Source organism: Podarcis muralis, chromosome 17, assembly GCF_964188315.1.
Source record: "Podarcis muralis chromosome 17, rPodMur119.hap1.1, whole genome shotgun sequence".
Taxonomy (NCBI): Eukaryota; Metazoa; Chordata; class Lepidosauria; order Squamata; family Lacertidae; genus Podarcis; species Podarcis muralis.
Window position 1 is genome coordinate 23,481,770 of NC_135671.1, and position 12,121 is coordinate 23,493,890.

At 42.6% G+C, this 12,121-nt stretch overlaps 1 protein-coding gene across 2 annotated transcripts; it reads left to right on the forward strand.

The window, feature by feature from the left end:
* Window positions 1-255: 255 nt before the first annotated feature.
* On the forward strand, window positions 256-11,706 carry LOC114587441 (uncharacterized). 2 transcript variants are annotated; one of them, XM_028711658.2, is made up of 7 exons: window positions 256-1,702; window positions 3,720-3,839; window positions 5,716-5,805; window positions 6,885-6,950; window positions 8,006-8,071; window positions 9,794-9,965; window positions 10,686-11,706. In XM_028711658.2, the coding sequence occupies exons 1-7, from the start codon at window positions 1,573-1,575 to the stop codon at window positions 11,341-11,343; spliced, it is 1,302 nt and encodes a 433-aa protein (XP_028567491.2). In that variant the 5' UTR covers window positions 256-1,572; the 3' UTR covers window positions 11,344-11,706. The 2 variants fall into 2 exon arrangements, with proteins under 2 accessions (XP_028567491.2, XP_028567493.2); XM_028711660.2 differs by lacking the exon at window positions 5,716-5,805.
* Window positions 11,707-12,121: the final 415 nt, after the last annotated feature.

Here is a 12,121-nt window from a genome sequence, read left to right on the forward strand (position 1 = left end):
CAAGTCCCTTGTTCTTTTCTTCCCAGCCAAGCTGGCATCCTTCAGCAGCTGCTGCCAGGCAAGGACTGGATCTGAAGCAACCCTCAGCAATAGGTCTGCCTTGTGCAGACAATTGGTGGGCTGGGTATTTATAGCAGGGCGTACAAATTACTTTTGTTTTTGCTTTAGGTTTAAGAGTGTCATTTTCCTGCCTTCACTTTCCCCCAATCCCTGTAACATTTTATTTTATAGATAGGGAGATGGCTCTCTTGTATTTGCCCCTGCACTCTATCTACCCCATGGTGGTAGTCTGGGTGGTGGTGGTGTTTAAAGCAGGGTTTGCTAAACAAATGTCAGTCAATGCCTTCTTAGCCAAATGCTTCAGTGTGACAAATGTTTCTCTTTTTCCTTTCTTCCTCTCCTCCCTTGCATTTTAAAAACTATCTCAGTACCTCACAGTCATTCATTATTTCCTTTTCTCCCATTAAGTTATCTGAGCACTTCCATTCTTTTCTAATCCTGTCGTGCCTTCTTTCCACACAATTCTCTCTCTTTTCTGACCTTTCCAAAAAAAGTTGATTTAAATATCCTTTTTTGACCCAGACCTTGCTTTTCCTTCTTGGCCTCTTTTTCCTGTTTCCCACTCACTATTTCTACCCCACACCCTAAATCATTTTGTTTCCCTTCCCCCTTCATTTTTCACTTTTCTCCTTTCCTTGCCTCTTTGTATACACCTGTTTCCTCATCCTGTTCCTCCCCTCCCTGCCCCACTTCTCTGAAAGGCTTTATTTTGACTAGGATTTCCCAAAGCACAGCTCTAGAAGACATTTAAATGCTTGGGATCAGCTCCGGAAATGGGTAACAGTATTAAAAAGAAGAGTAGCTGTGAGCTTATGCAGAATCCTTTACCTTATCACAAGCAGCAGACAAACACTGGAAGGAAGAAAATATTACTGTTGTTGTTATTGCTGTTATTTGCATTTATTCATCACTTGGTACAAAAATGTCTCAGAGCAATACAATTATTAAAGCATAAATGGTAACAAAAAATAAAGCGTACCGAAAAGCTAAAATAACAATTGACTGAAAGCGCTCGTCCTTCAGTAACATACGGACTAATTCTACCCTACGCTAGTAAAAGATGAATAGCAATACATACTTGGATTATCACCCAATTCAGAGCCAAATGCCTGGATGAACAGAAGCAATTATTTCCAAGGAAGCTTGAGCCATTATACTTTTGACAACACTGCCTGTGGTCAGAGTTGAACCTCAGGCCACCCCAGGACACTCTGTCTGGCCCCCAGAAGACTTCTTGGCCTCAGCCACACACCCTCACCTCAAACCACACCCTTCATAAACCTTACTTTATTCTGTCCTTCAGGGATTTTTTGTACACTTAAACTGTGCTCGCGCTGCACATTTACAGCACATCCCCCTCTCACCAGAATTCTGGGTAGTTTGGAAATTGATCCAAGTTAGATGTGTTTGCATTAACTCTGCAAAATGCCCAATCTTCCATTCTTCTCCAGCTGGTTCATTGTGAGGTTAAAGGGCACGGTGATGTCATAATGAGATACTACAGCATGCAACATGAATGATTCCAGCAGGGAAAGAGTGAGACTCGCCCAGAAGAATGATTTGAGACGTTGGACAGTTTCCCTTATGAATCTGCTACTGTTTATCTTTTTATCATCATCAATATTTGCAGGAGCTACTAAAGGTATTATCTCTTTGAAAGCTATATGCCACATATAAGAACATGATGCTTGTTGTACACTACTATTGTGCTGCAAATAGGGACGTGGGTGGCGCTGTGGGTTAAACCACAGAGCCTAGGGCTTGCCGATCAAAAGGTAGGCGGTTCGAATCCCCGCGACGGGGTGAGCTCCCGTTGCTCGGTCCCTGCTCCTGCCAACCTAGCAGTTCAAAAGCACGTCAAAGTGCAAGTAGATCAATAGGTACCGCTCCGGCGGGAAGGTAAATGGTGTTTCCGTGTGCTGCTCTGGTTTCGCCAGAAGCGGCTTAGTTATGCTGGCCACATGACCTGGAAGCTGTACACCGGCTCCCTCGGCCAATAAAGCGAGATGAGCGCCACAACCCCAGAGTCGGTCACGACTGGACCTAATGGTCAGGCACCCCTTATCCTTTACCTTTATTGTGCTGCAAAACCACAAACAACGGCCAGCCGAGGGGGGAGGATGAAAGTGACTAGCTCAGACAATAATCACTGTAGGGTGTTACTCAGAACCTCTCTTCAGCCTGACTCTTCTGTTCTCTGTTATGTTTGGTGTACTTTGTTGAATATTTTAAGCTCCTGCCCCTTTAATTTCTGACACCGCTCTACTGGCAAAAAAATTCAGCGATTTGGGGTGTGTTGGTGGCTGGATACCTTGTCTTCCTGTCCACGGCTATTATTTGCCTTTTGTCTCCATCTGTAGTCATGTTAAGAATATGAGAAGAACCCTGGTGGATCTGACCATAGTTCCATATAGGCCAGGTATGCCTTCAACCTTTACAGACCCAGGACCCACATTTAACCCAAACTTGCATTTATGGACCCACTTCTTAAATATTTTAAGCATACAGTGGTGCCCCGCAAGACGAACGCCTCGCAAGACGGAAAACCCGCTAGACGAAAGGGTTTTCCATTTTGGAGGCGCTTCGCAAAACGAATTTCCCTATGGGCTTGCTTCGCAAGACGAAAAAATCTTGCGCGTCCCCGCGGGTTTTTTCCGCCCCCCCTTTTCCTAAGCCGCTAAGCCGCCTATCAGCTGTTCCGCTGATAACCCGCTTAACAGCTGATCGCAAAAAGCCGCTAGACCACTGTAGCGCTAATCCGCTAAGCTGTCAATGGGCTTGCTTCGCAAGACGAAAAAACCGCTAGACGAAGAGAATCGCGGAACGGATTCTTTTCGTCTTGCGAGGCACCACTGTATACTTGCATGGTGGTAGTGCTCCTATTGCAGCTCACCTTGGATCAGTTTGCAACCCACCGGTTCAGGACCAGGATGTAGGCCAGCAAATCCACTTCTCACAGTGACCACCCTGATTCCTTTAGAAAGCCCACATGTGAGACCATGAAGGCAGTTGCCCTTCCCTGCTGTCATTCCTCAGCCACTGAGATTCATTGGTATATCTAAATCTGGAGGTTCCATGTACCCATAATGGGCTGAATCTAGCACAGAAGTTAGTCATCCTTCAGTCCACTGGTTTCTGTGGCCTCAAGCAGACCTCTGATGGATATTAATATCATGACCTAAGAGTAATCCATTTGAAACATATAAACCTGTTCTATAATTATCTTAGAGTCGGGCTGGGGAAATCTTTGGCTCCCCAGATGTTGCTGTACTACAACTACAACTGTGAGCTGGAGCTGATGGGAGTTGTCGCTTGGCAACTCCTGGAGGGCCAAAGGTTCCCAACCCCACTCATAAGAGTATTGGTCTTCAATTGCTGGGTTGGGACCCACTGCCAGAGCATGGCCTGATCTAAGGCGTGGGTTGCAACACTAGCACTAACAAACCTACAAGTATATGGTATAACATTAAGAAATGGGTCCTCAAATTCATGTTTGGGTTAAAGGTAGACACAAGGTCTGGAAAAACTGAAGACTACTGTCTCAGAGTATTGTTTAAAGGCCTGATGTTGGGTTTGGATGAAGAATTCATAGCAGGCTTCTGCTCTTTCAACCATAATTGAATAAAGTGATTTTTTTTAAATGTACCTCATTTATCTAGAGAAACATAAAGTTATTATTCGGATAAATCATGAGAAGAAAGCGAACGAGAAAGAGGAGGAAGGAAGTACGAAGCACATCATCATACACCCTGCTGTACATAAGATTTCTATAATGGAAGGTAAACTTTTTTATTATTCTTTATTAAAAATAAAAAGAATTATAAGGCAGAAGACCAGCAACTTTTACAGCCTCAGAGGCCCAGAGTTATTAAAACATCTGATCAACACTTATGTAACAAAAAAATACCCCACTGTCACCTTATGAAAATGTTTATCCAGCAAACCAGTTTGATATGCAGATATTAAGGGATGAATGGAATAATGTATTAGGGATGTCAGTCTCAACCAAGCAAAGGGAAACTGTGCTAAGTTCTATAACAAGGGTGTTTCTGGACCTTAGACTAAGACTCGTACAAAAAAATTATATTTTGAATTTACTGGAGTTAGGAAAGGGCTATCTAAGACATCTAGCTGCTGGAGACGATAATGCTTCTTTAAAACTTATGTTCATACAATGTCCCACATTGGTATATTTTTGGGAGAGGGTAGCAGAAATGATTAATGCAACTGTACGGAAAAACATTAAATTTGCAGAGGAAAATATCCTTTTGAATTATATTCCCAGTACTTGGAATCTAACTAAGGGGCAGTATGGAAAAAAGACTAGTATTGATGAACTGGAAGGAAAAAAATGTGGCTCTCTTCAACAAATGGATAGAAGATATGTATAAATTCACAATGCATGAACAAGTTGCAAGGGATAAAGTCAATGTATAACAGTGTCCCCAGCTCCTCTAGACAGTTCAGAAGGATGTCATGGTCAATGGTATCAAAGGCCACTGAGAGATCCAGCAGAACTAGGAAACAGCTAGTTCTGGAAAATGGCGGACCTCCATTTTCATATGGAGTAGGCAGTGGTAACAGATGCTCCATCTGGTCTTCAGTGTAGCTCCCAATCAAAAGAACCCCTCTTTCTTACTTCAAGTGTTTGCTTCTGCATGCTGCGCAGCCATGAGCAGCAAAACTCTACACTTCTGTACCAATGAATAATAATGGCACGGTTTTAATTACAACAAGGCTCCAGCTGTTCATTCTCCTTGATCTATGTCTTTCATGGCTGATGTTGGAATTTGCACAGCCAAACTATACAATAAGGAGAGTGCTGCCAAAGTCGTTGTTCTTCACACTGGGAAGAGGGCTGTGTCTGCACTTAGAAAACGAATAACTACAGTAAGCCTGCAAATTACGTGGGGGTTATGTTCTGGGGATCATGCCTAAAGACAAAATTGCATATAGTCAAAATGCACCGGGTTCAGTGGCAGGTGGGATTGCCAAAGGCATTTTTCCTGGAACCCCAGGAAAGTTGTGGGCTTACTGTACGTACATAACAAAACAATGGACAAAGAAAGCGGTGGGTGCATTCAAATATATTGCATACTTCTGCAACTTTGTTACAGAAGTATGGGATAATGAAGAAGTTGACAAACATCCATCCAGAGGTGTCTTTTTCTATTGAGTAGCAGGTAAGGACATAGTTCAGCAGTGCTTAAAACTGAAATTTGTGTGTGAACCCACATTATGTATGTGCATTTTGTATTGCCCATATCTAGGACTGGAAAAAAAACATGTAATTTTTCATGGAGCCATCACTGGGTTTTCAGGAATGGGTATTACTGCTGAAAAATGTTGGCAATGTATTTGTTGGGTCTGGGCCACTTTATTCTTCTCTGCTAGTATGCGAGAGAAACAAAACAACATCTGTGGCTTAGCTTTATGTCTGAGCTGGGAACTGTGGTCTGTTTTGCCTCAAACAAACTACAATCTGTAGCTGATATTTATTCTTAGACTACTGATCATTCATCAGTAAAAGAAACCATAATCCCCAGTTAAGACATAATACTAAGCCAGTTCATTAACTAGGGAAAAAAAGGATTGCTTATTTTTAAGTGATTGCTTAATTTTAATTGAATTGCACAGTTCTTAACTTTACTATAGGGCCACAGAATCATGAAGATGTTGGATTACAAGATAATGAAGATGTTGACAAAAGTCTATCCATTGATCACCTTTTCCATCCAATACCACGTAAGAACAGTTAGTGGTGATGAAACCTGGAAATCCCATGTGGTCCAACCTTGCATATCATATTTGCATGTCATGATAAACCATAGTTACTGGTTTGCACAAAAAGTGCATTTTCATGGCCTATATTTACATTTTCAGGGAGCCATCACTAGATTTTCAGGAACCAATTTAAATTCTGAAGAGTTGATAGTGACTCATTTGCATGTCACAGTAAACCATGGATAATGAAAACACTGGTTTACTGTGAACACATAGTTCTGGGCTGCTTTGCTTCTCTTTTTTATACCAAGTGGACACAGAACCCATAGACTGCACACTGTCTTGTCATGCAGCAGGAGGGGGGGGTGGAGCAAAGCCAAAATTTGACCACACACAGCCTTCCCAAAGCTAGGTAAGTGAGGCACTGGGTTTGGGGAGGGAGGTGTGAGGCTCTGGTAGGGTCCTATAGCCCTTCTACCTCCTTCCCAAAGTTGAGAAAGTGCTACCTGGCCTTTAGAAAGGAGGAAGGAGGACTTTAGGACCCTGCCAGGGCTCTCACAGCTCCTTCCCAAGGCCCAGTGCCTCACTTACCTGTCTCTAGGGCTGCTGTGGGCTGCACACCCCAAATTTACCTACCATATATGGAGTGGGTGGGCTTAACCCCTTCCTGACTGGAATCTCCACCTGCAGTGAGAGTGTGGCATATTAATTCCTGCCCTGAGGGGAGAGTTTTAACTCTTCCCATAGCGGTCTTTTTTTTTCCTCTTAGAGGGAAAAGCATGGAGGAGGGGCCCATTCAGTTACTGCCCTTTCTTCCCACCTACCCTCTACAACTGCAGTCTAGAGATAGAGACCACTTACCTTTATGAATCAATTGGGGATTTGTTTTGTTTTGTTTCAGACAAACCACAATCTCAGACAAACAAGTTTGGATTACTGATTGTGATTTGTTTGAGCAAAACAAACCACGGTCCCAAATTTGGACATAGTACAAAGCCAGTTCATTAACTACCCATGACCTATGTTCATAAGAAATTAGTGAACAAGGAATCTGATTTATTTTTTTAACCGAATCACATATTTCTTAACTTTTATTATAGTACCACCAAAGAATGAAGATGTTTATAAAAATCAACCAGAAGATGTCCTTTTTCATCCGGTACCAGGTAAGGGCACAGTTAGCTGTGGAGAAACTTCCATGTGATCCAACCGTACAAATAATTCTTCAGAGGCCATATCTACTTAGGTCTCACTATTGTTCAGTTACCAAAGCTACCAGAACACCTAGGCCTAATCTCTGATGCTTGCTATGTATTATTTATTTGGGGTACGGGCAACCCCCCATTTATGTGCATTCGATATGTGTGCGACCACACATCACATCCAGTGTTTGAAACTCCCATTGTTCTAGGCGCATTTTGCAACAGGGAATTTCCTAAGTGCGAGCAGTTTCTGAGCTTTGGGCACAGTCCTGTGCCTAAGATTTCAGATTAAAACTGCAGAGTGGAAGGAAAGGAGGACCTTTTTCTGCCTCCCAACTTCCAGCTATTCTCTGAAGATTGGAGAAGAGAGCCTCTTAAGAACATTAGGGGGTGGGCAGGGGAAGGACTAGACCATGTGAAAAATGAACATAATATTTTAGCTGCAGTTCATTCATTTTCAGCTTTGTATTCTTGCTATAAAAAAGCACGCCTAGACATTCCATTGTTGCGCCCATAACCTAAGTTTATGGTGTCAATTAGCTCCTAGCTTTCATATCTCAGTTTCTAACACTTATCACATCAAAGCCCGGAAGTGGTCAAAAAAGTCACAAAAGGGGGGAGAATGGGGTGGAAGTGGAATGGGGTGTTTGCAGGCTTTTTCAATGGTGTTTCAATTATATGTGATTTTACTTAAGCATGTGGTGCCTTGGAACTTAACCCCCACATAAATGAAGGGTTGCCTGTATATACTTTGCCCCATGCCCCCTTTGGGAAGATTCCTGTGGATTTTCAGGAATCAGTAAAAAGAGTTGACACTGACCGCATTTGCATGTCATTATAAACCATATTTAAAGGTTAGCTGTGAATTATTGACCAATTTGTTTGAAGAAAGAAACCATGATCCCTGGCTTGGACATAATGGACAGTCCATTAGCTATGCTTGAACTATGTACATAAGAAGTATTGCACAAATTAAATATTTGTTTTTCATTGAACTGCATTCTTAACTTTTATTATAGGACGAATGTTTAATGAAGATTTTGACAGAAGTCCAGTAAAAGATCTCTTTTTCCAACCGGTACCAAGTAAGGACACAATTTAGCAGGGGTGAAACCTGAAATTGCCATATGATCTTACCTTACATAACATTTGCACAAGAGATGAACATTTTGTATTGCCTATATTTAGAGCTGAAAAATAGTTAAATTTTCAAGGATCCAGCCTTGACTTAGCTTTATTTCTGGCCTAGAAATTGTGGTATGTTTTGCCTCAAACAAACTATGATCTGTAGCCACTGCTGCTGCTTCTTTTAGTGATAATGATTTCTTAAAGCAAAAGAACCCATCCCTACATCAAACATGATGCTAAACCAGATCAGCACATTCACAGTTAAACATCAACTATGGATTACTTGCAGGGGTCACCAGCCTGTGACCCGCAGTGATGTGTCACTGAGCAGGTGCCCCAGACTGAGTTTTCAATAACCAAAAAAAAAAAAAAAAGGCCTCAAGTTCTCCTAGAAAGAAAGATAAGGGGCAAATTGTGCAGGTACGTTCTAAATGATTTCTGTGAAATGAGAGTGGTGTGGTTAGGGTAACGTAATCTGTTCTGGAAGACCGTTCGACTTCTGAAATGTTTGACAACTGAGGCGCAATTGCCGGTCGGCAAAACCCATTGAAAAAATGGAGAAACGCGCCTCAGAAGCTGTTCGACTTCCGATGCGTGTTCGAAAATGGAAGTATTCACTTCCAGGTTGTTGGCATTCAAAAACCGAAGCATTCAGCTTCCGAAGCATTCGACGACCGAGGTTCCACTGTATTGAGGAACGCTCTCTGTTGTTACTAGACAACAACAGCATCAGTGAGTGTGTATAATCTCCATAATTAGGAACCATTAAGACATAGCTGACTTCCCATTGTAGGTGCATAAAGTTGTTGGGAGTGATTGTCTCTCTAATTTTGTTATGCCATGCCCCCTCCATGGCAGTCATTTTGTGACTGGTAGGTACTCTAACACTCTCTCAAAGTTCAAAATCTGCCCGCTAGTCAAAAAATGTTAGTGACCCCTGGTAGACTGTGACATGTAAACTGGGTTACTTTTTCAAATCCCTGGGAATTTTCTATCCAGAGGATCAGGTATCTAGGATTCCTGCAGCCCTGCCCATATATTTTCAACACGTGCTGTCAAGATCTCTCAGATAAACCAAGAATACACTTCTCTTTATGACATCTGTGCACCAAGTCCAAATGGCAAATGCATGCACAAAAGTGTTTTTGGATTGCTCCCCCATAGTGGAATACCCATTGCTTGGAGAACCACTATAAGATAAATCTTTCAGGATTTTTTTTTCCCCCCAGTCTGGGCTGGCTTCAGAAAATCTACAGTATAACAACAAAGGCAACAATGACAACAACTGCAGATAAAACTGACCTATACAAAGATGTACAATAAGCAGTTTTCAACATATATTTAAAAAAATATATTCAGAGCTTGATGATGATAACTTACTTATATAGTGAATAATTGGTTTCCATTCATTTGTTCATTCATTGCTATGCCGATGAATCTGTTGATACTTGTAATTCAGTTAATTTAACAACAACAAAATGCTTGGTCCCACATCTTTTTCTTTTTCCATCATTTAGCAAAAAAAAATAAATGCTTGATAAAGTTAAAATGTATGGTTTTAATTCTTGCTGATCACACATTGACTTCTTTTCATACAGAATTTGGTAAGCAATTTAGTGGATTTAAAGGTAAACAGCTGTTTCCATTTGATTAATTTTAAACAACTGCCCTGCCTTAAGTTTCAGACAATGCAGAGATTGAGAAGCGCATACAACTTGTCTCCAAAGAAGAAGAAAGACCCCGACCCCGGGAACAGATACTGTTGGCTGTATCCTCAGCAACTCTGTGTGTTTTAATATTGCTTACAATGCTTTGTGGTATGACTATATACCAATGTAGCAAAAGAATTAGGTAAGTCTTCCCATCACACAAATGATGAATTCTAACGATCCATCTATATATTCTGTATTAATAGTCAACACATTATCTAAATGTGGTTCCTTGTGTAGCCAAAATGGCATCATCCACACACAAGAGAAAGGCATCAGTAGGCTTGGGGGAATCCAAAGGTTTAAAGAAGTGTTTTTAAAAAAACCCCACAAAAAAACCTAATTTGTAGTAGAAGAGGCAAAACAACTCAGTCAAGACAGAACATGCTCAGTGGGCGCAGAACACTGGCTAACTGCTATAGGGGCAGGGGAGGTAGAGCAATGGAATGGAGTATCCCGGAAGGCGGAATACACGATTAACTGACTCAAATCTTGGAATGGGAACACTCCATCTTGCAACTTTATACTTATAGGTCCTATATGTTCTTGCTCTGATATTAAAGAGAGGCAGGGCCCTGCCACTAGGGGCAAAAAGCTGCCTGTCCCTTTTTAACATACATTTCTCGCATCTCCCCTAATATGCCTGCATGCTGCCATCTCCACATGGAAGTGGCTTGGTAAAGCAACTGTGTGTCAGATGACCATGCAGGTTGCAGGCAAATGCTCTGCATTGTGGAGAAACCTACATAGGACATGCTGTGCATGGGGGTGTCTTCCATGTGGGAAGGTATTTCGAGTGACGCAGCCCTGAGATCCTTAGAAACAGCAAACACAAAATCAACACCCCCTCTTTGCATTCCAGTTACACAGAGCTCTCATTTACTTCTTCTGAAAATCAAGCACTATTTGGGCCATCCTTTTTCCAACCCTATCGAACCGAATCTGCAGTCTCTAGAACTGAGAGCTTGATATGGAACGAGTCCGGACCAAGACCAGTAGGACGGAGCCCCTCGGTGACTAAACCCTCAAGGATGCTAACATTTGATCCTGTTGTACACTCAGTAGATGAGGTGTCATCATTTTCTGATGAATCAGCCCGCACTCTAGAGTCAATCAGGCTTAGAGAGACAGAACCATCTGGAACAGTGACACCCTCTCAAGCCCCATCAACTGAAGCACCACCTCCAAGTGCACCAGCAGCAGCACCGCCACCAAATGAGCCAGCAGCACCACCACCACCACCTAGTGGCCCAGCAGTACCACCTCCACCAAGTGAGCCTGGAGCTGCACCCCCGCCTCCACCTGGTGGCCCAGCAGCACCACCACCACCTCCACCAAGCGAGCCTGGAGCTGCAGCACCACCACCACCTCCACCAAGCGAGCCTGGAGCTGCACCCCCGCCACCACCTGGTGGCCCAGCAGCACCACCTCCACCAAGCGAGCCTGGAGCTGCTCCCCCACCCCCACCTAGTGGCCCAGAAGCACCACCAGCACCGCCGCCGCCACCACCACAAGGTTAAATCCTGATGTTGACGATGATTCTTGAAAAAGAAGGAAAGAAATCTGGATTACTACCTTCACAGTTGGCTGCTCCGTACAAAATTCAGAGAAAGAGAAATACTGAGATTCTGAAGTGAGGAGAAAACCAACAAGGAAGTTGGGACTACAGGGGTCTGAAGGCGTGCTGGAACGGTATTGATAGCTGAGCTTAGTGAGAAAAAAGTGGTGTAAGAAAGTACATACTCCCAAGAGACATTGGAATAGTTTCATATTATGATGTGGGAAAATAAATAAAGCTTTGAATCACTAGCCACGGCAAAAGCCACATAAGGTTACGTTACATGAATAAATTTTCTGTACAATAAATCAACTATATGAATGAACTCTCGTCTCCCCTACATTAAGATGTAGACTTGATGGCTATTTTCAGCCAGACTAATGCAGAAGTCACTAAATATGGTGGTGAGGACAGACAGCTAGGTCCCCTTGCTGGTGTTAACTGATCCTGGGAATAAAACAGGATTCTGTGGGGTTTGGGAGTAATACGGTATGGAGCTATAGGAAACCTCTTTCCATGCATCCTGAAATTTATGTAATCAGCAAGGCATTCTTTCCTGAAAGACAGCATTAGTATTGGGTCTCCCCTATGTGGAGTTCATAACTTTTCTACCGGGCTTGTTCAGCAACCTAACCTACAAAAAATTAACTACTGAAGCTTTTTCTGACATGCCAGTAAAAAAGGATGTGATTAAAAGCAAGGAGGCTGGGTATGCAGCAAGCGAGAAACCCTCTGTGTGG

Coding starts and splice junctions, on each gene's coding strand:
- LOC114587441 (XM_028711658.2), top strand. CDS start 1,573: ATGAATGATTCCAGCAGGGAAAGAGTGAGACTCGCCCAGAAGAATGAT. Junction 6,951..8,005: donor CCTTTTTCATCCGGTACCAG/GTAAGGGCACAG, acceptor CTTTTATTATAG/GACGAATGTTTAATGAAGAT. Junction 9,966..10,685: donor CAATGTAGCAAAAGAATTAG/GTAAGTCTTCCC, acceptor TTTGCATTCCAG/TTACACAGAGCTCTCATTTA.